We start from the raw sequence: 24,841 nt of genomic DNA on the forward strand, positions 1-24,841 counted from the left end.
AGTGGACCATAGTACGAACGAGACGGAGAAAGGCAAGATGGTAAAAAAAGAAAGAAAAACGAGAAGAGAAGAAACGAAAAACGAGAAGAGAGGAAAGCTGGTCGGCGAAAGAAAGAAAAGAACAAAAAACGAAACTCAAGCAATCTACTTCCCCCTCTGCTCTTCCTGCTGCTGAAGCCTGAACTTCCTCCTCGCCTCCGCCGCCTCAGCTTCCTTCACCTTCTTCGCAGCCCGTCCATCCAGCACCTCCTTCTTCTCCTTCTTCGCCTCCTCCATGTCGGCGAGAGTGTTCAGGGATCCGGCGTAGGGACCGGTCTTGTTGGCGATCTTCTTCTTCTCGACTGTAACGAAACGAAAAAGAGAAATCAGTTCGAGGCATGAATCGAACAAAAGTGAATCGGAGAAGAAGAAAGACGGGACGAACTAGCGACAGCAGCTGAGACGGGTGGAACCAAGAAAGACGCGTCGAGGGAGCGTCAGCGGTCGAGTCGAGGCGAGGGAGATGGAAGGGAGAGAGAGAACGAACCGATCTTCCCTCCTGCGAGACGAAACAAAGAAAGACGCGTCGAGGGAGCGTCAGCGGTCGAGTCGAGTCGACGAGGGAAGGGAAGGAGAGAGAGAAGGAACTGACCCTTAGAAGACCAGACTCGGCGAAGAGCCTTGGAGAACTTTGGATCAAAGATCCCATGTCTCCGAGCGAAGGCTGGGGAGGGAATAGAGGGAGTGGAATCAGCTCGGAGTCGAGAGACGTTACAAGGGCGAAAGTCGCTCACTCTTTTTCCCACCAGCTCTGCCTTGGCGGACCAAACTCTGGCGTCGTTCGTCCACGAAGTAAGTCCATGCTGGTAGGAGGAGAAAAGGAAGAGGAAGAGAAGTTTGGTCAGCGAGTGGCACGAATCCAAACAGGCCATGAACGATGAACGAAGGACTCACCACCGGCAGGCAGCTCGTTCCTACCCCCGTACAAGAGCTTGAAGAGGTTGTATGAGAGGTCCTATACAGTCCAAGAGCAGATGATTCGAAGTCAGCTCGAGATCAAGGGTGGAAGGGCGAAAATTGGACTCACGAACAACACCGCAACCTCTCCCGAGACGAAGAAGGAACCCAAGATGCAGATGTGCGTAGGTAGGATTCCAAGGATGGAGAGGAGGGTCCAGTCCGCAAGTTCCTTCCTTTCGACGCGTCCCGAACTTCTTGCTTTGCCTTTAGAATCGAACTGAGCTCGAGTCGGACGCGTGTATAAAGGAACCAAAAGAAAGATGAAGGAAGAAGAAAATCTAGTTGCCGAACTTGCTGAGAGATCCTACGTAAACTCCTCCACAGTAAGTCGAAGCGTCCCCGGCGCACTTGTAGTTGCAGCTGTTCGACGCGACTCCTACGGTGGACGTGGTCGTAAGGGTGTTCGAGCACCAGCATTGAGTTCCGTATTGGGTCTGCGAAAGTATAAGAACGGAATCAAGTCAGCGAGAGGGACAAAAAGGAAGAGGGGGGAGAAGGAAGACTCACGGCCGCGTAGACGTAGCCCTCGCTTTTGCAGGTCGATTGGCAGAGCGGGTTGGTCATAGAAGAGCTCGAGGTAGCTGAGATTGAACGAAACAGGGATCAGGTTAGGAAGAGCCGGGAGAGGGAAGGAGGGAAGGAACGAACAGTACGAGGCAAGAAGTCTCGGCGACGACGAATCGGAGAGACAAACGGGAGTGCTCCAGGTCTTGCTGTAGAGACTGTAAAGGAGGAGAGAAAAAAGAGGAAGAAGGGTCAAGAATCGCCACAAAGATGAAGAGAGAGTCTGGACTCACGTCAAGGTGTAGACTCCTCCTACGGATGAGGGAAGAAAGAAAGGAAGCGAGGTGAGCGACGAGGGGATGGACGTGAAGAAAGACGAGGCGACATGACATACCACACTTCTGACTAGAGTCTCCGCCTGATAGAAAAAAGAGGAGGTTTAGCTTTGGAGACGTCGTGAAGGGGAAGAAGAGGAGGGACTCACTGCAAGCATAGTTGCAGCTCGTCGACGGTTGGCCATGCCCGTTCGTGACGACGTTGGTGTTTCCACAGAAGCCTGAGTCAAGAAGGACGCGTTGTTTTAGAGTCAGCAACGTTCAAATCTTCGGGTTTTAGAGTTGTTGAAACTGACATTGGCTTCCGTCTGAAAGAGTGAAAAGAAAGAGGGGCGAATCAGTCTTCGTTCTTCGACTTTCGGCGAACTTAGTTCAAAGTGATGAGCTCACATTGGGTTCCAGAGTAGTCGTAGGCACTGCAGTACGATTGACAGACGGCTGCCGTCATGTTTGAAGCCACGTACGCTGATTTACGGGAGAAAGGAAGGAGGAAGAGAGACGCGTCGAGTCAGCACGAGCAAATCGGTTCGAAGGCGATCGAGGTGCTCTACGACTCACAGGGACCAGTCAGAAGTCGATCACCATCGTCCGAAACACAGGTTCCAGCTGACCAGCCACTAGCGGTCGGAGCAGGGACGGCGGCAGCGGAAGTGCTTGACGCGGAGACGGAGGCAAGCAGAGGTTGAGAGTAGTAGAGGCTCATGGTGTACCATCCTCCACACTTGGCGGTTGAGCTGAGAGAAAGAAGAAGACGGAGAAGGGAACGATCAGCCCTAGCTCGAAGAGTTCGGAGAAAGGGAAAGTCGAGCTCACTCTCCGGCGCAAGCCATCCCACAACTCGACGCGGCGAGCGTTGCACCTCCTCCGTTGGAAGTCGTGAGAGTGTTCGAGCATCGGCATTGGGTGCTGTACTCGAGACCAGCGTAGGCGTAAGACTTCGATTTGCAGGTCGAGGCTGCGAGGAGAGAGAAAAACGTCAGATTTCTGCTTTCCCTCGAAGGGGATCGAAGAAGGTTGAAAGACGAACTGCAGAGAGCGACGGTCATAGCCGCAGAGTTGAACTCGTAGCCTTGGAGAACGTAGGAATCGACGTCTTGAATGCACCCCAAAGACGCGAAGCCGTTGGAAGAGGGAAGAGCCGAGGCGGAGGCACTCGCAGAGGTCGAGGATCTGGTGGAAGAGGACGAGGGCCTGGTATACGAGCTGGAGGATCGGGTGGACGAGGAAGAGGTCCTGGTCGAAGAGGATGAGGATCTAGTCGACGAGCTGGAGGATCGGGTGGACGAGGAAGAGGTCCTGGTGGAAGAGGACGAGGCTCGGGTAGAGGAGGACGAGGCTCGGGTGGAGGAGGATGAAGATCGAGTGGAGGAGGAAGAAGCTCTAGTGGAAGAGCTCGAAGATCTGGTCGAGGAACTGGTCCTAGACGCGCTCGTTGAAGTCGATCTGAAGAAGACGGAAGAACCGGAGTCAGTGAAGGTGAAACCACTCAAAGAAACAGTTTTCAGACTCACGTCGAAGGAGCAATGGAAGAAGATGAAGATCCAAGCACGGGAGCTGAGACTCGAGAAGCGTCGTACCTGGGACGAGAGGAAGGGAGACGGAATCAGCTCGAGTCGAGGTCGAGAAACAGAAGCATCTGAACTGAGACTGACCAGAGAGACATCGTGTACGAGTTACCTCCACACATCTGAGCGGGGTTTCCAGGGCAAACACTCGAACTAAGGGAAAAGAGAAGGGGTCGAGCGTCAGTTGAGGTTTCGAGGGAGGGAAGGACGAGAGACGCTCCTCACCAATAGCTCGATGCGAACAACGATCCTTGTCCAGCCTCGGTAGCGATTCGGTTGCTGCAGTAGCACTGTTTGGAGTCTAAAGGAAAGGAAGAAGAAGGAGACGCGTCGAGTCAGTCAGCACGACGCTTCTGCCGCCAAAGGCACGAAAAAAGGCGACTCACTTTCCATTCCGGCGTAGGAGTATTGCAGGGAAGTGCATCGAGCCGTACAGAGGTCAACGGAGTTGTCGTCGGAAATGACTGAAGCCAAAAAAGGGACGAATCAGCGTCTCGTTTGGGATTCGAGCGAAGGGCCGTGGAAGGGAGAAGAGGACGAACGGAAGTCGTCGGCTAAGATTCGATCATTAGAATCGAGCATGCAGTAACCAGAATTCTTCCAGTTGGAGGTCGTGGATGGAACAGTAGGAGCAGCGGCGGAGCAAGTTCCTCCTGAGAGGAAAGCAGGGTTGGGAGAAGTTCCGGCGACCGAGGTTTCAGGCTCGTAGCACAAAAGATCTAGATGAGAGAAAGAAAAATAGAGAAACGGGTCAGTCTAGTTTCGGAGCAGCCGACGGATGTTGAGAAGGAAGCGAAGAGGAGCGGAAAGAGAGGAGGGAGGGAAGGGGACGAACATTGCATAGATCCCTCTGCGAAGAGCGACGAGCAGCAAGAAAGTCAGCAAGGATTACTTGAGACGGAAGGAAGCCATGAATCCAACTCACCGATCCAACAGTTCGCCTGCGAGCGAGTGAGAGCGCTCGACTTCGACGAGTCGTAGACTGCGAAAGCGGGTTGGATGGCGGCTCCGATGCCGTGGCAGCTGGAGCTCTTGTCTATAGAGAACAAAGTTGAAGGAAGGGACGAGATGTTAGGTTTCGTGGTCGAGCACCGTCAAGATCCAAAGAATGGAAGGGACGAACCTCCTCGGAAACGAGCGGAGGAAAGAGCGATGTTGTTGGTACAGGACCATTGAGTCACTCCAGCGATAGCAAGGCCGAAAGTGAGATCGGGACCTCCGAAGGAGTTGGAGTAGACTTGAGCTCCGTAGTTCCTGGGAGTGAGAGAGTCTCCCCCTGAAGGAAGGAAGCAGCCAAAAAGGAAGGGTCAGTCGAACGCGTTGGATCGAGGAGGAGAAAGGAGAGACGAGGACTCACAAATGGCAAGACCCTGAGCGATACCGGTGATGATCTGAGCACCGTTGGCTGTGATGGTGTTACCGTAGACCTTGGTGCCTGAAGGGAGAATATAATCAGCTGGATGCGAACGAGAAGAGAGAGGAGTCGGACGAGAAGGAGAACGAACCAGTGTCTGTAAAGCGTCGAGAGAGGAAGGGTTCAGTCTCAGATTCGGGAGTCCACAGAAGAGGAGAAAATTATATGCTCACAGTTTCCGGCGTAGGGATTGTAGTCGACCTGAAAAGGAGAAGAAGGGAGAGGAAGGAACAGAACGAGAGTGAGTTTCGACGCGTCGATCCCTTTCTTCTCGATCTCGTCTCTTCTCTCTTCGACTCGTCGTCTGCCCAAGGAATGACTCAACCGAAAAAAAGAAGAGCTACGTACCATGTTGATACCTCCCAGAAGGACGGTCTATGAATCAAACGAAAAGAGGAGTCAGCTCGACGCGTCCTCCTCTTTGTCCTTCTCCCTCTCTCTCTCTCTCACTTCGCAGGACGTACGTTCGTAGCGGTGATAGTGTTTCCAGAAACGTCCGATCCAGGAGCATTAAAGATGACGATGGCACCGTCCGAAGCGTCGAAGATCTGCCAAAGGGAAGAACGAAGAAATCAGCTTGATCGCACGAAAACGAAGAGAGCAAAAGTTCGACTGACGGTGTTTCCTTGAACGATAGAGTCGATGCAAGCCAGTGAGATTCCGTCGGCGATGATCTCCTCTGTGCCTGAGGGACCGATGACGTTGTTCTTGATGATGGCTACGACGAAGAAGAGAGAGATCGGTCAGGGTCGAAGAGGAGAGAGCGAGGCAAGGAGGGAGCGAACGAACCTCCGTAGCAGTTCCCCTCGCTAGATATCACGAAAAGAGATGAGGCGGTCAGTGACTCGAATATCTGAAGAGTAGGGGAAGCAGACTGACATGATATGAAGAGAAGTCCAACCACGAGTGTTGGCGATTTTGCAGTTCGTGACGGTTTCGTTCTTGGTCGTTCCTCCGATCTCAATGAGTCCTCCACCGTCAACCAAAGCTCCCAAGGCAACTCGTCCTCCGTCGATGATGAGCGAGTCGATGTAAAGGTTGTCACAGCTGGTGGACGAGGCGAGATGGAAGAGGGAGGAGAGAGCGACGGTCAGGCAACGAGTCGATGAGCTCTTCGACGAAGAGAGATGGCGGCGAAGGACCTGTACTTGTAGACTCACTTGATGCACCCGTTGGCCTGAATCGCCGTCGCAATAGAAGAATCGACGATTTTGATGGTAGCTCTGTTGGCGAGTGCGACGGACGAGCCTCCTTGTGTTCGGATTCCTTGATTCGACGCGGTGAACATGATCGTTTCCGTGATGGACAGGACAGCTCCTGGGCAAAGTTCGAGTATTCCAGCAGTAGCTCCTCCCGAGGCAAAGTAGCTGTTGATCTAGAAATAGCGGAAAGGAGATCAAGAAGAGTTCAGCTCGAGTTTGCAACGAGAGTCGACCCCGCCCTCCCACCCTCTCTTCCCTCCTCTTCCAAGAACACCGAAAACTCACCTGAGCAGCAGAGGTTCCGGTTCCGTAGCAGACGGTAGCTCGCTTGGAGATCAGGTCGGGGAGAGGAAGAGTAGGGAGGGTTTTCCAGGTCGCCATGAGACGGACGAGACCTCCTTGAACTGGCTCTGGAGTAGGTCGAGGGGACTGAGGGCGAGTGGAGGAGGAGAAGAGGCCTCGAGGTTGTTGTTGTTGTTGGAAAGAAGTCTTGTGCTCTCCCAGAGATCCATGAGGCCGCGAAGGATGAGCGAGGGTAGAAGTTGAGGTGAAGGCGAGGAGGAGGAGGGTAGCGAAGAAGAGGAGAGAGAAGGAAGGAGAGCAAGGTTGAGCTCTCGAAAAGGAGGAGACCGAAGATCGCATCTTGAGCCGGAGTTTTTTTGCTGGACGACCAAGTTGCTCTGGCGAGATAGGGAGCGTATAGAGAGGTGAAGAGAGGCCTCGAGCGAAGAAGAGGGTGGTTGGGGGGGTAGAGAAGAAAGCTTTCTTTCCTCTTGGGTAAACAAGGTGAGCTCGACGTCGAGGCCCTTCCCTGCGGAACCACTTTCCCTCAAAGCTTCTTCTTCAGAAGGTTAAATCTGAAGGGGTGTCGGTGATCGGAGTATGGGTGCCTTGGTGAAACTCAACTCGCCTTGTTGTTTGAGCTTCGAGGAGCAAAGAAGGCGAAAGGTCGACAAGATCCAAGGGACGAGGAGTGGGGGAGGGAGGGAGGAGGGAAGGGAGGAGTAGAAGAGGAAGAGGTTGCAGCCTTCTCGTCGTGATAGCGTGAACCGAAGGGAATGAAGATTATCCGTCGGGTGTCACGGAAGTTATCTCTGCTGAAAAGTTCCTTCGGAGAGATGGTGGGCGGGAGAGGAAAGGGATCTAAGGAGGAGGGCAAGATCGACCTCTGATTCGAGCTCACCGAGCTCACGTTTTCCCTCGTTCCTTCGTTCTTTTACCAAAACCACCAGCTACGATTGGATGATATCTCGTCGGAATTGCCTTCTCCTTCGTCCTGAGGGTCGTTTCAACAGAGAGTCACTCCTCTAGCACCAGAGGTGCCCCCATGTCATCAACAATCCTCTCTCGGCCTCCCCTCCTCCCAAACAAACTTCGACCCTCTCAGGAGTCTCGCTCCTCCATCTCTGCCTCGACTTCTTCCCTCCACCCTCCTCTTCGTCGCACAAGCTACTCATCTTGCCAAGATCCGCATGGGCTGGGTTCTCGAAACTCAACAGGCCATGGAGAGCATGGAAGACGGAGTTGACGGCTTCAAGGCCACGAAGAGAGTTCGACGCGTTGTCTCGCATCTATAGGACGCAGCGCGTCGTGTCTTTGGGGCCTGTTCTTGTTGTTCGAAGCTTTCAGCTCTGCTCGAAAGAAGCGAAAGGTTCAGAGAACAATCAGAAGGAAGCTCGACTAGCCCTCCTCAAATATTGTTTTGCTTCAAAAGTCGTCTCGTTTTTGTGTGGGGAAAGAGCGTTTTGCTCCCTCTGAGACACGCGTCGGTGTTGTCTCAGAGGGCAAAAACAAAAAACGAACGCCAGATCCACATCTCTCGTCGAGGACGGATTTCCCTGGAGAAACGGTTTTTTTTTTTGAACGAGCGATCGACGCGCCCCTTTTCGCCTCTTTGGGCGAGAAAAGCTTGAGGCCCCAGGCCAAAAGCGAGAAACCCAAACGAGAGAGCATCCTACGCAGAAAAGGCGAGGAACGACCGTGTCGTTTTTCTTTCTCTGTGTGGGGTCGAAAAGGAGCGTCAAGGAAAACGAATTTAATATTTGAGGAGGGCTACTCGTGAGGTCTTGGTCGAGCGAGAGAAACAAGTGAGAAACAAACCGACGCTCCTCAACCAACCTCTGCGGCGAACGGAATCCAAAAAGACATCGTACCAAAGCCCCCAAAAAAGTAGAGTAGAGTAGCTAATCCAGTTCCCTCATCCCTCTACCGCAGAAGAATCACTCCATCTCCTCCCTCCTCCCAGAGGTCTCGGCCCTCCGATTCTCCCTCGTCCGTTCGAGCTGAACGTTGGTCCTCCTCGACTTAGTTGGACGATAGGTGACGTCGGGTTTGGAGATGGGTTGTAGGTTGTTTGGGGAGGAAGAGAGGGGAGTGCGCGGTTGGAATTGGGCGAGGATGAGGGACCGTGGCTGAGTTGAGACGCGTCGACTGCCGTCGCTGGGGAAGAGGAGGGAGGGCGAGGGCTGGGACCATCAGATCCTACGATTTGAAGAGGAGGAAGGGAGCTAGTTTGCCTTGGGTAGCTCGACGAAGCTCGAGGTAGGGTTGAAGGAGAGCTAAAAGTCGGGTGTTGAATGGGAGGAGACGCGTTTGGGGGAGCAAGTCGCGGTTTGGCGTACGAAGGTGGCAGCTCGAAGACCTATAGAGAAGCAGAGTTCAGATCAACTCTTCCTCCGAAATAATCTGGAGGTTTCCACTCACCTGAGAAGCTCCATCAGTAAAGACGGTGACGGGAGGTCCTCCTCCGTCCTGATTCGAGACAAAAAGAAAAGACGCGTCAGTTCGTCTCCTCACTCGCGTTGGAGGGAAAAGAAAGAAAGGCTCACATGATGAAGAACGAAGACGTTTCTAGCCTCAGGGCTACCTCTCGTCTCCGATCGTCCTGCAGGGCTCTGAGGAGACCTCCCCTCTCCCTCTTCCGAGCCCATCAGACGAGCGTTGGGTCCTCCTACCGAGCTTCGATCCAAGTGCGAGTTGTTGAAAGGTGTGGGGACGAAATCGGTTTCGTCGACGTCGGTGAAGAGCGGTTTGGGATTCTGTTCGAAAAAGTCAGAGTCAGTCAAAAGAACAAACCGGAGACGTCCAGCGCTGAGAGGGCGAACCTTCTTCGTCCAGCGCCTCAAGAACAGGAGAACGACGGCTGCGATCAAGGAACCGACTAGGGCTCCTCCGAGAGCCACTCCGGCGAAAACACCCATTCCTTTCGAGGAGACGGGAGGTGAAAGACAGGTCGTCGAGCCCCCTCCTCCTCCAACGTGAAGGGGACCAGCAGAGTAGGAGAGCCCAGCTGAGTCGAGGATCGAGAGGAAGAAGGGATAGCCTCGAGACTGCATGTATAACAGGGGGGGAGGATCAGCGTTGAGAAAGAGCGGAGGAGAAGACGCGTCATGACTTACGAGATCGACTTGCCACTCGAACGAGTCCGAATCGAAGGTGTAGTTTCGAGGAGGGATGTAGGCGTTGGCGACGGTAAGACGGTAAGGAGGTAACCCTCCTTCGGCTTTGAAGTGGATCTTGGTGCAGCCTTCGAGAAGGAAGAGGGGATGGTGATGAGCTTCAACTTCGACGCGTTCGGGAAAGTCTAAAGGGAGCAACGAAGACCAAGACTCACCAGTCGGCCACGAAGAGTATAGTCCGAGATCTTGCAAGTTTCCTGTAGAGGAAGGAGACTGCATAGAAACCGAGAGCGAGTTCTCGACGGCGGGAACAGGGTCGACGGTGCAGTTTTTGTTCGACTGCAAAGGGAAAGAACAGAGGTCAGCTCACAGCTAGATCTTGGCTCTTCGAAGACCAGAGAAGTAAACTTACCTCGACGACGGTGTAGAGGTTCTGCGAAGCCGACGAGGGAGGGGAAGAGACCGAAGGTCAGCGAGAGGAATCGAAGCGACGACGCGACTTCCCTTTCCTCCCAAACCCTCCCTCGTCGGAACAAGTAGCTCACCTGGCATCCTCCGGTCTGACCATTCGACGTATACATGCAAGTCACAAACTGTAGAAGAAGCAAACCAGATCACCATCAGCGTTCAGCTCAGCCTTGGAAACAGCTTCACGAGATGAGCTCGCTTTGGCCTCCGTCGTCCTCGAGCTCTCCGATTTTGCTCTCCCACCCCTCAAGGCGAGATCTCCTACCTCAGCAGAGAAAGGAGAGAGACTCAGACTCACTTGAGTACCGACGTGAGAGTTGTGGAACGGAAGATCCAGCGTTCCCCCCTCCGTCGAGGAAAACGAGCCTCCGAGGAAAGTGTAAGGCGGCGTCTCGGGCACTTGAACGTAGAACTGGACGTAGTAGGGTGCGAATCTGCAGAGATATTCAAGAGCAGGGATCAGCTGGAGATTCGGTGGAAACTCGAGGAGAGAAGGGAAGGGAGGAAGGAGAGGGAAGCTCAACGAGACGATCGCGATCGCAGAGCCGGATGGAACGGAGTCGACTTTGCGAGGAAAGGGCAGCAAAAGATACTTACGGCGACTCCTCGATGTTGGGGATGGTCTCAAAGGTGAAGTTCATCTGAGAGCAAGCTTCGATGATGGGAGGGAAGGTCCCAGTCGAGGCGTCCTCGTTGAACGTGAAGAGAAAGGTTTCTGGAAGAGAGACGGCCATGCTGGAGGAGCGAGCGAGTTGGAGGTTCGAAGGAGGTGGTCTTGAGGTTACGGAAGGTTGAGTAGAGCGTGGGTTGGGTTGAGGTCGGGGATGGTGGTTGGGAAGACGAAGAGAAGCGTCGAGTTGGAGGAGGTGAGTCGTTCGGTGCTGTCCGTTCGATTTCCCTGCCACTCCCTCCTGCTCTCCCAGCCTTGACGACGGACCGCTGTAGAAAACGACGAAGTATGTGTTAGCCCCGCTTCCACCTCACCTTCCCCTCTTCTCTGAAGGAGGGGAGGAACCGCTGCTTCACTCAAAACTCACTGCCACGCGTCCCTGCCTCCTCCTCTTGAGCTTCAAACTCGTTGTATAGCAGCAGCGATCAAGAACATGGAACTAAGCAACAAGAAAAATGCTACGGAAAAAAAGGGAAACGAAGCATAAAGGGCAGCAAGAAACGAAAAGAAGCAGAACGACGAGAGGGAAAGCTAGCGATGAAAGAGATGCTACGACGAAAGCAAAAAGATGATGGTAGGAAGGGAGATGTTCTATCGTGGACGGGGTAGATGAGGTGCGAGAGGGTGGTAACTGTGCTGATGGAGATGAGGGTAAGGCAAGGAAGGAAGCAAGAAGAATCGAGACGCGTCGTGAACGAACGAAAAGCAAGAAGTCGAAGCAAAGCAAGAAGGAGAAGAAGAAGAGAAAGAAGCTCGTAATCGTTAAAAGTGTAGTCGTTAGTTTGAAGGAGAGTGTTGATTGTTGTTGTTGTGTTGATCTATTCATTTCGCGTCGAGCAGGACCTTCTCCTTGAGGATCGACGGGAACTCAGCGAGGAGGTGCCCGAGCGAGACGAAGTCTTCGTTGTCGAGGAGTTGGACGGTGACCTTGGGCTGTGGGGAAAGAAGGGAGAAAAGGAGGGTGAGCTTCGGTTGAGTCGACGAAAAGAGGAAGACGAAGGGGATGAAGAGAGAAGGACGAACCGCTCGAATCGTCCTCGGCAGATCCCACGTCTTCATCACCTTGAACAGTCTCTCCCCGAGAGCCTGTTTCTGCTGAGCGATAGGTTTCCCAGAGACTCTGTAGGACGTCGAAAGATAAACCAAGAAGGAAACGAAGGGGAAGTCAGCTCAGCTCAGCTCGAACGACGCGTCGACCGCTCGCCCACTCTCTATCCGTGCACTCACCCTTCCAAAAACATCTCCATCTCCCTCCTCTTCCCCTCTTCCGGCTTCCCCACCCCTTCTCCCAGGCCACCTCTCCCCACAGACTCCTCGTTCTCCCTCAAATACACCAAAATCTCCTTCGTCCCCCACGAGGCAATCTCCTTCACCTCCTTCAACTTCAACCCCACCTCTTCCGTCTCCTGCCCGTCCTCCTCCTCAGTGAGAGGCAACCCCATCGCCACCGCCGCCGGACTCGTCGGGGTCGAAGCCGTCGCATGCTGCTGCTGCTGCTCCTCTACCATCGGAGGACTCGTCGGATCCACCGGAGCGGATTTCGTTCGTTGAGGAGGAGCTGCGAACGGGGCTTTGAGTTTCTCTCCTCCTCCTCCCATCAAAGGGTGACCAGCGTGATCTTCGACTTCGTCTTCCTCGAGATCTCCTCCGAGCGTAGTAAGGACCTCCTTGGCTTCGTTGACCTTCCCCTTGAGGAACTCGCCGTTGAAGAGGCAGAGGGCTCGTTCCTTCTTGGAGAGCGAGAGGACCATTTCGGTGATTTCTTTGGCGAGGGAGGGCGAGGAAGGTTCGAGTTTGGTGATGGCTGAGAGGAGACGATCTCGTTCCGAGGCTGGGGAGGGGGAGGTCTGCTGGGAGGAGGCGGCGGTGGTGGTTGGAGGGGAGGTTGGGGAGGTGTTGGCTGTGGACGGAGCGAGGGAGGAGGAGGAAGAGGGGGAGAGGGTGTTGGGGTTGGTGGCGTAGGAAGGGTCGGTTTTGAAGAGGGCGAGAGCGTCGTTGATCTGAAGGAATCAAAGCGACAGCCGAAGAGAGTCAGTACGAACGACGCGTCTTTCGTCTCTCCCCCTCTCCCTTCCCTTCCCCTCTCGTTCCAATCCCTCGGGACTCACCTTCTCTCCCATCAAACTCCTATCCTTCAAAGCCTCCACCACTCCCAAATCCAACCCGACCAAAGCGTTCACCACCCCGTCCATCTCGCCCTTCTTCACCACACTCGGACTCATCTCCCTCACCCTCTTCCCAACCTCGAACGTCAAAACGCTCTTCCTCCTCTCGGGAGTCATCGACTGAAGTTCCTCGATGTTGAGTCGAGGGGAAGACTGAGGAGGCTAGATCATCGAACCAAGGACAGAAACCAAAAAAAAAGGTAGAGGGATCAGCAACGACGTTCCTCTCCTCCCGCCCGTCCCCGTCCCCGTCCCCTCCTCTTTCCTCCCTCCAACAAAAAAAGAAACGAATTTCGAACTCGATACTCACCGTCCCCAAATACCCACTCCCTCCACTCAACCTCCTCCCACGTTGTCCCTGTCCCGGAGATGCTCCTTCAGCAGCGAGTTGAGCGTACGGTCCCGTCGTCGTCGGACTCGTGGATCCCGTCCGAGCTCGATCGGCGAGTTTCTCAGCTCGGAACCGTTTGGGTTCGTGCAGACGGACGGTGATCTGTTTGGTTCCGAGCATGATGCCTAGGAAAGCGAGACAAAAAGAGGAGGAAGGAGAGAGAGAGAGAGAGAGAGGAAAGGAGTGAGTTGGAGGAGGGGAGGACGCGACGAAGGGAGAGGAGAGGGAGGAGAAGGACGAACCGTCCATCATGGAGAGGGCGAGGTGAGCTGGATCGAAAAAAAAACGAGAGAGGAGGTTAGTCTCAGTATGACCGAGAGAAGAACGCGTCGAAACGAGACTGACCTTCCTGAGGCGTCTGGAACGAAACGAATCCGAACCCTTTGCTCGTCCCAGCGTCGTCTCGCATCACTCGAGCACTGTCAAAACGAAAGAAAACAATGGTCAGATCCCACTTCGAATCAACGATTGAAAGGAGCTCGGCTCGCTCACCTAACGATCCTCCCGAACGACCTAAAGTGAGCGAACAGGTCGTTGGACGACATCGTCGAATCGAGGTTCTTGCAGAAGAGGTTGCAAGGATCGATGAGTCCCGAAGCACTGGAAGATCCCATCCCCACAACTGGAGCAGGCTGGACTTGCTGACCTGGACCTGAAAAAAAAAAAACGAAACGAGAGAAAAAGCGAAAACGCGTGATGAGCTTGTCGTCTCGGAGGCTGAACAGCTCCTTCGAAGACTGACCGAACCCAAGTCCCATCCCTCCCAACTCAGGATAAGTACCACCCCCACCTCCAGGTGAGTTCCATCCTTCGAGAGCGTTGCTGCTGCTGGGTCCTGTAGGGATGAACGCTGGAGCTTCGACGGAGAAGGGGATCGCGCTGCTGGGGAGGGGGTTGTTGGAATCGACGCGTTGCTGAGGGACTTGTCGGTGAGGGTTGAAGGGGACGATGGAGAGGAGGTGGCCTGATGGAGAGCGGGGCTGTGGAAAGGAACACGAGGGTTGGAAAGGGAGGGTTTCAGCAAAGAGAGGAGAGAAACGAAGAAGGAAAAGAGAACGAAAGAAGGGTCGAGTCGAGAGCTCACTGGATCGTTCTCCATCTTCCTCGCATCATCCTCGAACCAAAACTCCACTACAGCTTCCGTCCCACCTGCTCCTCCCATAGAAGGGTAGCCTAATAACAACAACAACAACGAAAAACAACAACAACCAAAAAGTCAGCTCCTGCTCTTCTCCCAACGTCTCTCTCTCCTTTCCTCCCGAACTGACCTTTCTCTCCGACCCTAATCTCCCTGATCGCCACGGGTCTCAACATCTCCCAGACCTCCCCTGCCGTCGATGATGCTCCACCCAACCCAGTGATCATCCTCGGGAGCGAGTCCTGCGACGGAGGGAGAGGAGCGTAAGGAGGTGGGTAGGGCGAGAGTCGAAAGTAAGGGGAGAGGGTGGTGAGGGCTTTTTCGGCTGCAAGCAAGAGAACGAACGACAAGGTAGGAATGTTCGTTTAGCTCAGAATGTAAGAAGACAGAGGTAAGAAAACTAGGGTTTTTACCTTTCTTGATATCCCGAAACTCAACGGTCCCTAACGTACCGAGAGAGCAAACGAAGGAAAAGAAAAACGAAGAGCCGTCAGCTTTCTAATTCCCTTGAGCTCGAGCTCTCTCCTGCTTCTTCCTCCTCCTCCTCCTCCCTCTTCCCTTCTCGTTAAACGAGAAACCCTTTAACTGACCTCCCGTCACCTCCGCCGCATCTCTATTAATCTTCAACCTGATGGGCAAGCACTCTTTGAACCATTCCGCGAGTTCGGTGTCGGTCGTGAGAGGGGAGAGATCAGAGAGGTGGAGGAGAGGGAGCGTCTTGATTGAAAGATGGGTCGATTGAAAGAAAAAGGGAAAGAGAGATTAGCATTCGTTAGGAACGGTTTGTTAAAGAAAGAAGAGGAGAGAGATTATGTACTAACGAGATGAGGATGAGGTCTAGCTGAGGACATGGTTGCGGAAGGAAGGAGGAGAAGGTCCGGGAGCGAAGGGGGGAGATGGTTCGGATGGGCTCGTGAAGATTGTTGCTGCTGCAAAGGTTGAGAGCGAGTCGAGTCGAGTTTGGGCTGGTTTGAGTAGGAAGGGGTCGAAGGCGAGAAGGTGAAGGGGTATCCTGGGAATCGAGAAAGGGAAGAAGCGACAAAGAAGGAGTTGAAGAGTGAAAAAGCACGAGCGAGGTCCGAGCTCACGTTTTGGGAGGAGCGAGCGTTGAAGGTCGACGGACTGTGCGTCTCTGCGGAAGTTTTTTTTTCTTTTCTTTCAGAGTCGAAAGTCGAGGGAGAGCTTGAGAAAAGCATAGGTAAAGATCTTCAGGCCGAAGTACGAGTACAAGCTAGAGAAAGGAACGAAGCGAAAGCGAAAGATCAACAGGGTCGATGTCGAAAAGAAAGCAAAAAAAAAAGAACCCAGACGCGTCCTCCCTCCCCGCTCACGTCGACCCAACGAGGATCAACCCGTCCTCCTCCCTCAGCACCGTATGAATCCTAGCCGACAACGCAACCCCCACCTTCCTCTCGTTAGGAACCCCAGCTTTCGTTCGACCGACCTTGTTAAACAAGAAGACGAAAGCGGTTCCGAACAAAGTTAGCATCCTCTCTCGTCTCTCCTCCTCCTCCCTCAGCTCTCCTTTCTTACGCTGCACTCACCCTCAAATCACTCAGCACTCCCTTCGCCTCCTTCTCCTTCCTACTTTCCTCCAGCTCGTCGTACTCCTCCATCAACCTCCTCCAGCTGCCGTGCGTCTCCTGGATCGTCCCCGACACGGCCGGGGTGACGCGAGGGAGGTGTTCGAGCATCTTGCAGAAGGTGTCGGAGAGGTTTTTACCCTTGATGTTGTGAGGAGCGAAGGTGAGGTGGTTGCGTTCGATCATTCTGTAGGTGAGAGAGAGAGAGCGGGCGCGGGGTGGAGGGGGGGTAGAGGAAGAGAGGTGAGAGTTTAGTTGGGTTTTGGGATGGGATGGGAAGGGAAAGGGAAAGGGAAAGGGAAAGGACGAACCGATAAGGCTTGAGGGCTAGATCTCCGATGGTGGAGATGAGAGCGGCGAGGACTTCTTCGTCGGCTTCGGCTGGGAGGGGGAAGAGAAAGCAAGTCGCGTCGCAAGAGTCAGCACGGCGTCTTCGTCTCGTCTCGTCTCCCACCCCAAAGTCTCCAAACGACTCAGAACCCAACTCACCATAAGTCACAAAACACCTCTCGGAAACCTGCAGCCTCACCAACTCCTTCTCAATCTCCTTCTTCCCCAACTCCTTCTCCCACCCTTCCTTTGCTCTCACCCCTCCTGCCCCACCCCCTTGACCCATCCCCTCCCTCACCCTCTGCTGATAATCCCTCTTGGCCATCGTCTCCTTCCTCCTGTACAAGGCCACGATCCCCTGCACGATCAACACCACCGTCGCTCTCGACGTGAGCTTCAGACTGTTCCTCACTCGGGAGGGGAACTCGAGCAACGTGTTCCTCTTCCTCGTCGTCGGATCCACCCTCAGGTGCTCGACCAGTTCGTGAGCGGTGAGGTAGACGACAACGGTCGTTTCCGGGACGAGGAGGACCTTCCCTTCGCTGGGATGGAGAGGAATCCAAGCCTTCTTGACTTCCGAGTACCGAGCTGTGAGTCTCCTTCGGAACTTGAGGATCGTCGGAGGCGTGTAAGGTCGAGCGTTGTTGGTTGGGTTGGGGTTGGCGTTGGGTCGTTCTTCGTTGTTTGGATTGGAAGGGTCGACGTCGAGGGTAGAATCGAAGAAGGAGATGGACGAGTCTCGGGCTTCGACCTGATCTCTGAAGGACGGGAGGAGGGTCGAGAAGGCTGGGTTGTGGTGCGAGGACGAGGAGATGTCGACGACGAGTTCTTTGAAGGTTTCGGTTTTGGATCCTCGGAGTTTGTTGACGTCTTTGGAGAGGGTGAGACGGAGCTTTTCGGCTGCTTTGGCGGCCTGGAGGAGGAGGAGGAGGAAGGGAGAGGGTGAGCTTGAAACGTCGAAGTTGTGTGCACTCGAAGGAATGTAGGAAGGAAACGAGATGAGAAGCGACGTACCTTGGCTTCCTCCTTCTCAGCAAGTTTCTCAGCCTTCTTCCTAGCAGTCTCGGCGAGAGCTTCAGCCTGAAGGGATCGAACGTGAAACCAAAACGAGGTGAGCTCACTCCCTTCGCGTCGTTAACAGCAACGCATCAAGAAATAGGACTACTCACCTTCTCCTCATCCGTCTTCCCTCTCCTCTTGACCGGAGCCTTCCCCTTGCCAGCTCCAGCTCCAACCGCTCCACCCGTTCCAAACACATCTCCTCCTCCTCCTCCCGCCACCTCCTTCCCTTTGCCCTTCCTGTCCCTCTCCTTCTGCTTCTGCCTCTCCTCCCAAACGTCCATCTCCATATCCTCGGATCGAATCCCATCCGTGAACTGTTCGATCTCAATCTCATCGTCGTCGTCGAGATCGAAGGCTGCTGCTGCTGAAGGACGGGCGGAGGGAGCGGAGAGCGTTCGTCGAGGGAGGATGGGAGCTCCTGGGTCGGTCCAGGTGGAAGGGTCGTTGAGGATTCCGTCGAGGATCGAGAGCGATTTGGAAGGTTTGGATTTGGTCTAGAAGAAGAAGAAAAGAAGGAAGCAGTTCGGTTAGCTTGAGCGAGCAAGGAAGAAAAAGAGAGAGGCGAAAGGAAGCAGGGAACGAACGGGTTCCGAGACTTTGAGCTTCTTGGATGGAGGAGGAAGACCGGATCCTGAAGCTACTCCGAATCCTACAGACACATCTCTCGACTTGGACTTGGAGATCACAGTTGTCGTCGTAGTCTTGGTTGTTCTCGTGAAGATGGCGTCTCCTTTGGGCAGATCCTCGTCGTCGTCGTCCGAGGAGGAGCAGAGGTCGTGAAGTGGAGCAGGACCTGTGGACGAGTGAAATTTGGAGATCGGAGGAAGAGGTCGTTTGGAGGGACTGTCAGGGAGTATACCAAAGCATAAGAGCAGTCAGTAAGAGTGAACTTTGAAGCGAGAGAAGAGCCGCAGAGGAAGAGAAGGGAAGGGAGGGAAGGAAAGGGGAAGAGAGACCTCACAGGACTCGAATCGCTGGCGAAGAAGATTTCATGTAGGCTGAAGGAGGAGGGACGTCGTTCTCGAACGAATCCTCATCCTTGTCGTCGTCAGAGGAGGAGATGTCGATCAAGGCAGGGAGGGGAGGAGCCATGGCTTCGTGAGAAGGGCAAGGGGAGGAGGGAGGGAAGGAGGGAGTTGGAGTTGAAGCTCAACACGATCCGGCGCGTCCTTTCCTTCTTTCAGAGTTGATTTTTTACCCTTGAAAATGAAGGACATCTCTTCTAGCAAGACCTCTAGCTATCTGGTGCTCCCTGCCATTCTGCTTCAAAATATCCGAGCTCCCGGAGAAAACTGGCTCAAAAGAAAAAAGTCAGAGGCGAGCCGACTCTCGCTCTGTCGGTTCTTTTCCTGCCTCCTCCCTCGTTCAGAAATACGGAACCTACGCCGTTATGATCAATTATGAGTCTCAAATTCTTCGCAATTCAATCGGTCTTTTGCAGAGGTTCGGGACGAACGGACGGCCGAGGAAAGGGATGCAGTCGCGCGACGCGTCGAGCTTCATCCCTCCCTCTTCGTGTTGTTGCGTAGCAGCTTTTCCCTCGAATAGTACCTCAGCTGAGCTTTCCTCGATTTTCTCTTATCCCCGTTACATATCTCCTCACCTTCACCTGTTGAAAAGGCATCGACACGCCTCTGTCGAGCTCAGAAATCAAGTCGAGAGATTTGAAGACAGGTCGTCGCAGGTTCTCGCACAAATCTCTCTTCTCGCAGTTTTCTCGAACCCGCGTCATTTGATTCTTGGCAGTTTACCTACCTGTACAGAGGAAGGTCAAGAGAGAGAGAGAGGGTCTCGATTTAGAAAAGTAGCAAAGACGAGAGTTCCGATTGTTGATTGAGCGAGGGCCTAATCGAAGTTTCTCGTGCCCTGCTCTTCTTCAGTGGGTCAACTTGAGCTCTCTACTTGCCTCAAAAACAGAGGTGGTCTCTACTACTATGTACCTGCTGGAGGACTATCTCTGCAATCTCCAAAAAAGGCCACGTTCGACAGAACGCGTCCGGCGGGTTTCTTGTTAGCCAAGGCCCGAAAAAGGAATATCATCAAAATCGAAGCTCCTGCAGCACTCAGAAATAGGTTCGCAGATCTTCAGGTTAAAATTTTGATGACTTCTAGTTTTCACGAAGATGACCTTTCGATGGAACTCAAGAGGTGTTGAATCGTAGAAGGATCTAGAGCGGAGGGAGGAGGAGCAAAAACGCCGTTGAGCTTGTTCTCGATTGACACGTCGCCTCTTTGTTTGAGGCATTTTCCTTTCCTTGGATATCAACACCCTTCAGCCCTTCAGCGCCAAGGGTCAAGGAACTACTGAGGGTCAGCTTTCTTGAAAATATGGCCTGCTCCCTTCCCCTCCAACCCCCACCCTTCTATATCTTTATAGCAAGGAAAAGACTTCGCTCTCTCGCCTTCCCCTCCTCTCCCTCTCTCCTCCTCGGGTCAGCTCTCGACCCCTCCTCCTCGTCCTCTTCTGGGCTTCCTCCTTCAAGCGAGCCTCCCCTACTTCTCCTCCTCCTCCTCTTCCCACCAACCTCCTCGCCCTCCAGCTTCTACAAAACATGGCTCCCACTCCTGTCTTCGTGGCTCCTGCTCCTCCTCTTCCAGGACCAGCTCATACGACCGAAGCGGATCTTATCGTTCAAGCGCTCGAGTCCAACGTTCGTCTCGGTCTCTCGGACGCCAAAGCTCTAGAGCTCAAGGCCAAATACGGACTCAACCAGATCAAACCTCCTGAGGTACCCTCCGTAAGTAGATTTGCTCTTCTCTCGCTTCTATAATGTCTGTGGAGCGAGCTCGAACATGAGTTGGAGCGAGAGCTGACTGACCTCCCGATTCCCTCCTCCTCCTCTTCTCTTCAGCCTTGGAAACTCCTGGGTCGACAAGTCGCCAACGCCATGACGTGAGCTCGCACTCTTTCCTCTCACAAAGAGTCTTTACGACGTACTGACGAGCTGGCATCACCTTTCTTTCGCTCTTCCAGCATGGTTCTCCTCGCCTGCATGGCCGTCTCTGTTCGTCCCTCCTCCTTCGAATTTCGATCTCTCCTTCGCTCCCCTCCGATTACTACCAACCGCTCATACTTTCTCCTCTCGACTCTACTCTACTTTTGATCTACCACAGTTCGGAACCCAAGATTGGATCGAGGCTGGAGTCATCTTCGCTCTCGTCGTCCTCAACGTCTCGGTCGGATTCTTCCAGGAATGGAAGGCTGAGAAGACCGTCGCCGCTCTCGCCTCCGTTGGATCTCCTACCGCTACTGTTATTCGACATGGACCCGATCAGAAGGGAGGCAGCGATGGACAGACTATTACTATCGAAGTTGAGGACGTCGTTCCGTGAGTGATCCCGTCCTCTTTCCTCTGTCTCTTCTCTCCCTCCGACTCGCTTTCCTTCCCTCTTTCTCCCTTTTCCCCTTTCTGTTATTCGTTGCTACGCCCAAAATGTAGCTGACCATCTTGCTCTCGTCCTTCTTCAAAAAACAACAGTGGAGACATCATTCTTCTCAGCAACGGAGACGTCGTTCCCGCCGACGCTCGAATCATCCCCGACTACATCTCTGCCCTCGAGACCGACGAGGCTCTTCTCACCGGAGAGTCTCTTCCCGTTACCAAGAAGACCGGTGTCCTCACCGAGGTCGAATGCCCCGTGGGAGACAAGAAGAACATGGTGAGAATCTCGCCTTGTGTTTCTCTTTCTTCGCCGGATCTGGTTGAGAGACGAAGCTGACCTTTTCTTTGCCCCTCCTCCTTCTTTTCCACGCGTGGCAGGTCTTCGCCGGAAGTCAAGTCACCAAGGGTCGAGGTCGATGCGTCGTCGTCGCTACTGGAATGGGAACTGAGCTCGGAAAGATCGCTGAGGCGATGGAGAGGAAGGAGGTCATCAAGATCACTGGATTCGCTGCGAAGTGGTACAAGTTCAAGGTCATCCTCGGAGTCGCTGGAACCACCCCTCTTCAGATCAAGCTCAACACTCTCGCCTACATCCTCCTCGGAGTCGCTCTCCTCCTCGCTTTCATCGTCGTCGCTTCGACTGGATTCATGGACGTCCCGATGTCGAGTTCGTTCCCCGTCCTCCCTCTTCTCGTTTCTCCTAGCTCCTTTCCATTTGCTGACTCTCACTCGTTTCTCGTTCTTCTTTCAGTGGCTACCTACGCTGTCGCTACCGCCGTTTCGATTCTTCCTACCTCCCTCATCGCCGTCGTTTCCCTCACTTTGGCCACCGCTTCCCGAGAGCTCGCCTCCAAGAACGCTCTCGTGCGACGAATGGACGCCATCGAGTCCCTCTCGGTCGTTACCGACATCTGTTCAGACAAGACTGGAACTATCACCGTTGGAAAGATGGGTGAGCAGCGTTTCGATGAACTTTTCTTCTCCTCGTTCACGAGCTCATGGCATCTTCGTTTCCTCTCCTTCTTTCACAGTCGTCAAGAAGGCCTGGGTTCCTATCTCCACCGCCTTCCCTACCCAGGAGCGAGCTGCTGAGATCGACCTCGTCCGAGGTCAGGCTTACGCTGCTGAGAGTGGATCCGAGTTCGTTTCGCCCTCCTCTTCCCTCTCCTCTCCTCGTCCGCATTCTCTGACCTCGAGTTCTCATCTTCTCTTACAGCCCCTTCTACCCTCGAGGAATTGTCCGAGCTCTCACTCAATCTCGAATCCCCGGACGATCTCAAACAACCGACTCGGAGGGCATCACCACTCCCTCGACTCCCGAAGAGGAGGACGAGGACGATATCACCTCGGAGGACGTCATCAAGCCCAGCGAGATGGAGGATGCTTTCAAGAACGTCGTCCTGTGCTCGAGTCTCTGCAACATGGCAACCCTTCACAAGGGAAAGGAGGATCGATGGGAAGCTGCTGGAGACGCCACTGGTTCGTTCTTCTCCTTCTCTCTTTCTCCCTCCGAGCTCTTCGCTTACTTTTCCGTTTCGCTTCGTTCCACACCTACAGAAATCGCTCTCCAAGTCTTCGCTCACAAGCTTGGTCACGGAAAGCCTCATCTTACTCGACCCAAGAAGAGATCCGCCGGTGGAGAACAGCTCGCCGCCGTCGAGACTCGAAACAGCGAGCACGGAGCTTCGAAGAAGGTCGCTATGGACGGACACTACGAGATGGTCGTCGAGCACCCCTTCGATTCGTCTGTCAAGAGGATGAGCACTGTGAGTCGCTCTTTCTTACCCATTTTTTGAGTAAAAGAACCTCGAGCTGACTTCGTCTCGTTCTTCTCCCTTTCGCAGGTCTGGAAATACGTGGACTCCCAAGCCACCGAGAAGGCCGACCTCCTCGTCTTCATGAAGGGAGCCGTCGAGCGAATCCTCGACCGATGCACCTTCATCGGTCTCAGCCCCGATGTTCAGGTCAAAATCGACGACGAGAAGCGAGAGGAGATCATCGCTCGAATGGACACCCTCGCCGCCGAAGGTCTTCGAGTTCTCGGTCTTGGAGCTCGAGTCATGCCCCGAGAGCGGGAGGACGAGATCAAGGAGATGAAGCGAGACGATCTCGAGAAGGAGTTCTGCTTCTTGGGTCTCGTCGGAATCTAGTACGTCCCGTTTCTCGTCTCCCGTCGAAATGAGAAGAATCGAAGCTCACCAAACTTCCTTCCTCTCCTTTCTTCAACCCTTCACAGCGATCCTCCTCGACCTCAATCCCGTGGTGCCGTCCTCGAGAGTCAGCAAGCTGGTCTCACCGTTCGAATGCTTACTGGAGATCACCCCGCTACCGCCGCCGCCATCTCGCTCTCCGTTGGAATCCTCGACGCTCAGGCTCCCGCTGGAGCCGTCATGACCGGTATGCAGTTCGATGCCCTTACCGAGGATGAGATCGATGCTCTTCCTTCTCTGCCTCTCGTCGTCGCTCGATGTGGTGAGTGCTCGAAATCTCGTCTTTCGCTTCTCCCTCGCCTTCTCTCGAGCTGACTCCCTTCCTTCCCTCTGTTTCTCTTCTCGCAGCTCCCGAGACCAAGGTCCGAATGGTCGAGGCTATCCACCGAAGGAACATTCAGGGCATGAGATGCAGTTCCGTCATGACTGGTTCGTATTTCGTTCGACTTTCGGTCTCGTCGTGCGGCTCTCGTCCTTCCTTCCTCGATCTGACCTTTCTCCCCCTTCTTCTCGACTTCAGGTGACGGAGTCAACGATTGCCCTGCTCTCAAGAGGGCCGATATCGGTTTCGCTATGGGACAGAACGGATCTGACGTCGCTAAGGGTGAGTTTGACGACGCGTCGAGATGACGAGGATGAACTCTCGCTGACTCTTACTTTTCCTTCTTCAGGTGCTGCCGATATCGTTCTCGCCGACGACAACTTCGTGAGTTATTATTGAGCGATTTGGAGAACGGATGGGATCGAGGTCGAAGACGAAAGATGCGACGTGCTTACGCCTTTCCCCTCCCTCTCCTTCCTTTTCTCACTCGCAGGCTACCATCACTCGAGCCATCAAGAAGGGACGAGGAGTTCTCATGAACCTCCAAAAGTTCCTGCTCTTCCTGCTCTCCGGAAACATCGCCGAAGTCGTCGTCCTCACCATCGGACTCGCCTTCAAGGATCGAGACGGATACTCCGTCTACCCCATCAACCCTGTCACCGCTCTCTTCGGTGAGTCTCTACCCGCAACATCCTACTTCAAAACCTCGAGCTGATCTTCGTTGCGTCTCTGTTTTCCTCCAAAGTCAACACCATCGCTGCTGGACCTCCCGCTCTCGCTCTCGGACTCGAAATGACCGCTCCCGACGCCATGTTCAAGGGACCCACTTCGTTCAGGACTATCTTCACCGCCGGATGGTGGGCCGAGTGAGTTTTCTTTTTTCCTTCTTCAGTCTTACCTTTTCGTCACTCCCGAGTCGCCTCGTCGTTGTTCTTCGAGCTGACCTCTCCCCTCCTTTCCTCCTCCCACCAGTCTCTTCTTCTACGGATTCTTGATGGGAAGTCTTACGATCCTCAACTTCGTCCTCGTCGTCTTCGCTACGGATATCGTCGGAGAGAAAGGAGGTCAGTTCTCCTATCCTCGTCGTTCAATCAAACTCGTTCACGAGCTGACCTTTCGCTCCTTTTCCTCGTCTGTCAGATCTTGGATTCGGATGCAACGACGGAGGCTACCAACCCCGGTGTGAGAACGTCTACCGAGGACGAGCTACTGGGTTCGCTACCATCACTCTCGTCATCATGCTTCACGCCTTCGAGTGCAAGCATCTCGAACGATCTATCTTCAGCATGAACCTCCTCGACAACAAGATCCTCCTTTGGTCGAGTGGAATCTGTGCGCTCTCGGTCTTCCCTATCATCTACATTCCCGTCATCTCCGACTACGGTGAGTTTTCGTCTTCCCCTTGCTCTTCTCGTCTCCCCTTGCTGACTCTCGTCTTCTTCCTTCGCCTCTTCTTTTTCAGTCTTCCAACTCACCGGTATCGGGTGGGAGTGGGGACTTGTCGCTGCCGCCGTCTTGGTTCAGCTCGCCGCTTCCGAATTGTGGAAGGTTGGGCGACGCTTCATGGCTGCGAAGAACAACGGAGGAGGACGCGTCGTCGTCGAGAAGAACCTCCCTCGATTCGACACCGCCAACGAGGGAGAGAAGTTTTGACACAAGGGGATCCTTTCCGAGAACTTGTACATTTTACCATCAAGCTTAA

The 24,841-nt window shown here is 54.0% G+C and overlaps 6 protein-coding genes across 6 annotated transcripts; 1 reads left to right on the top strand and 5 right to left on the bottom strand.

Moving 5' to 3' along the window:
- Positions 1 to 144: 144 nt before the first annotated feature.
- On the bottom strand, positions 145 to 6,661 carry BDY24DRAFT_415979 (uncharacterized protein; the record flags this gene model as incomplete). The annotated part of the gene is made up of 36 exons (XM_076643523.1): positions 145 to 341; positions 425 to 436; positions 527 to 538; positions 632 to 703; positions 774 to 842; positions 934 to 994; positions 1,067 to 1,172; positions 1,291 to 1,433; positions 1,507 to 1,580; positions 1,648 to 1,721; positions 1,797 to 1,815; positions 1,898 to 1,921; positions 1,988 to 2,059; positions 2,135 to 2,146; positions 2,229 to 2,303; positions 2,397 to 2,572; positions 2,652 to 2,793; positions 2,866 to 3,281; positions 3,350 to 3,415; positions 3,491 to 3,556; positions 3,629 to 3,704; positions 3,790 to 3,867; positions 3,946 to 4,122; positions 4,239 to 4,253; positions 4,329 to 4,439; positions 4,527 to 4,679; positions 4,761 to 4,838; positions 4,909 to 4,914; positions 4,991 to 5,018; positions 5,166 to 5,192; positions 5,282 to 5,365; positions 5,435 to 5,535; positions 5,607 to 5,626; positions 5,697 to 5,864; positions 5,978 to 6,192; positions 6,305 to 6,661. 36 exons carry the CDS (start codon positions 6,659 to 6,661, stop codon positions 145 to 147), a joined length of 3,582 nt encoding a protein of 1,193 aa, XP_076495768.1.
- A 1,515-nt stretch (positions 6,662 to 8,176) lies between these two features.
- On the bottom strand, positions 8,177 to 10,824 carry BDY24DRAFT_392033 (uncharacterized protein). The gene is made up of 10 exons (XM_076640865.1): positions 10,483 to 10,824; positions 10,184 to 10,319; positions 9,963 to 10,010; positions 9,830 to 9,850; positions 9,633 to 9,756; positions 9,418 to 9,545; positions 9,124 to 9,348; positions 8,848 to 9,057; positions 8,723 to 8,770; positions 8,177 to 8,660 (listed from the first exon to the last, which is right to left on the bottom strand). Exons 1-10 carry the CDS (start codon positions 10,617 to 10,619, stop codon positions 8,217 to 8,219), a joined length of 1,521 nt encoding a protein of 506 aa, XP_076495769.1. The 5' UTR covers positions 10,620 to 10,824; the 3' UTR covers positions 8,177 to 8,216.
- A 121-nt stretch (positions 10,825 to 10,945) lies between these two features.
- On the bottom strand, positions 10,946 to 11,715 carry BDY24DRAFT_85523 (uncharacterized protein). The gene has a single exon (XM_076645192.1). It carries the CDS (start codon positions 11,379 to 11,381, stop codon positions 10,995 to 10,997), a length of 387 nt encoding a protein of 128 aa, XP_076495770.1. The 5' UTR covers positions 11,382 to 11,715; the 3' UTR covers positions 10,946 to 10,994.
- BDY24DRAFT_392042 (uncharacterized protein) lies at positions 10,948 to 14,894 on the bottom strand. Its single transcript, XM_076640866.1, has 12 exons — positions 14,663 to 14,894; positions 14,380 to 14,574; positions 14,196 to 14,284; positions 13,854 to 14,091; positions 13,604 to 13,763; positions 13,457 to 13,530; positions 13,354 to 13,380; positions 13,031 to 13,236; positions 12,664 to 12,882; positions 11,783 to 12,555; positions 11,579 to 11,675; positions 10,948 to 11,488 (listed from the first exon to the last, which is right to left on the bottom strand). The coding sequence occupies exons 2-12, from the start codon at positions 14,474 to 14,476 to the stop codon at positions 11,378 to 11,380; spliced, it is 2,091 nt and encodes a 696-aa protein (XP_076495771.1). The 5' UTR covers positions 14,477 to 14,574; positions 14,663 to 14,894; the 3' UTR covers positions 10,948 to 11,377.
- Positions 14,895 to 15,576: 682 nt separating this feature from the next.
- BDY24DRAFT_415982 (uncharacterized protein) lies at positions 15,577 to 18,316 on the bottom strand (the record flags this gene model as incomplete). The annotated part of the gene is made up of 8 exons (XM_076643524.1): positions 15,577 to 15,693; positions 15,794 to 16,019; positions 16,144 to 16,213; positions 16,322 to 17,075; positions 17,177 to 17,242; positions 17,332 to 17,718; positions 17,809 to 18,067; positions 18,186 to 18,316. The coding sequence occupies 8 exons, from the start codon at positions 18,314 to 18,316 to the stop codon at positions 15,577 to 15,579; spliced, it is 2,010 nt and encodes a 669-aa protein (XP_076495772.1).
- Positions 18,317 to 20,530: 2,214 nt separating this feature from the next.
- On the top strand, positions 20,531 to 24,792 carry BDY24DRAFT_392075 (uncharacterized protein; the record flags this gene model as incomplete). The annotated part of the gene is made up of 16 exons (XM_076640867.1): positions 20,531 to 20,884; positions 20,986 to 21,274; positions 21,359 to 21,559; positions 21,639 to 21,747; positions 21,824 to 22,086; positions 22,165 to 22,373; positions 22,452 to 22,756; positions 22,844 to 23,079; positions 23,166 to 23,246; positions 23,338 to 23,421; positions 23,489 to 23,523; positions 23,633 to 23,810; positions 23,885 to 24,005; positions 24,112 to 24,203; positions 24,280 to 24,522; positions 24,602 to 24,792. The coding sequence occupies exons 1-16, from the start codon at positions 20,882 to 20,884 to the stop codon at positions 24,790 to 24,792; spliced, it is 2,640 nt and encodes an 879-aa protein (XP_076495773.1). The 5' UTR covers positions 20,531 to 20,881.
- Between the last annotated feature and the right edge of the window lie 49 nt (positions 24,793 to 24,841).

The sequence above is a fragment of the Mrakia frigida genome, assembly GCF_051309035.1.
Source record: "Mrakia frigida strain ATCC 22029 unplaced genomic scaffold BDY24scaffold_19, whole genome shotgun sequence".
Lineage (NCBI taxonomy): Eukaryota > Fungi > Basidiomycota > Tremellomycetes > Cystofilobasidiales > Mrakiaceae > Mrakia > Mrakia frigida.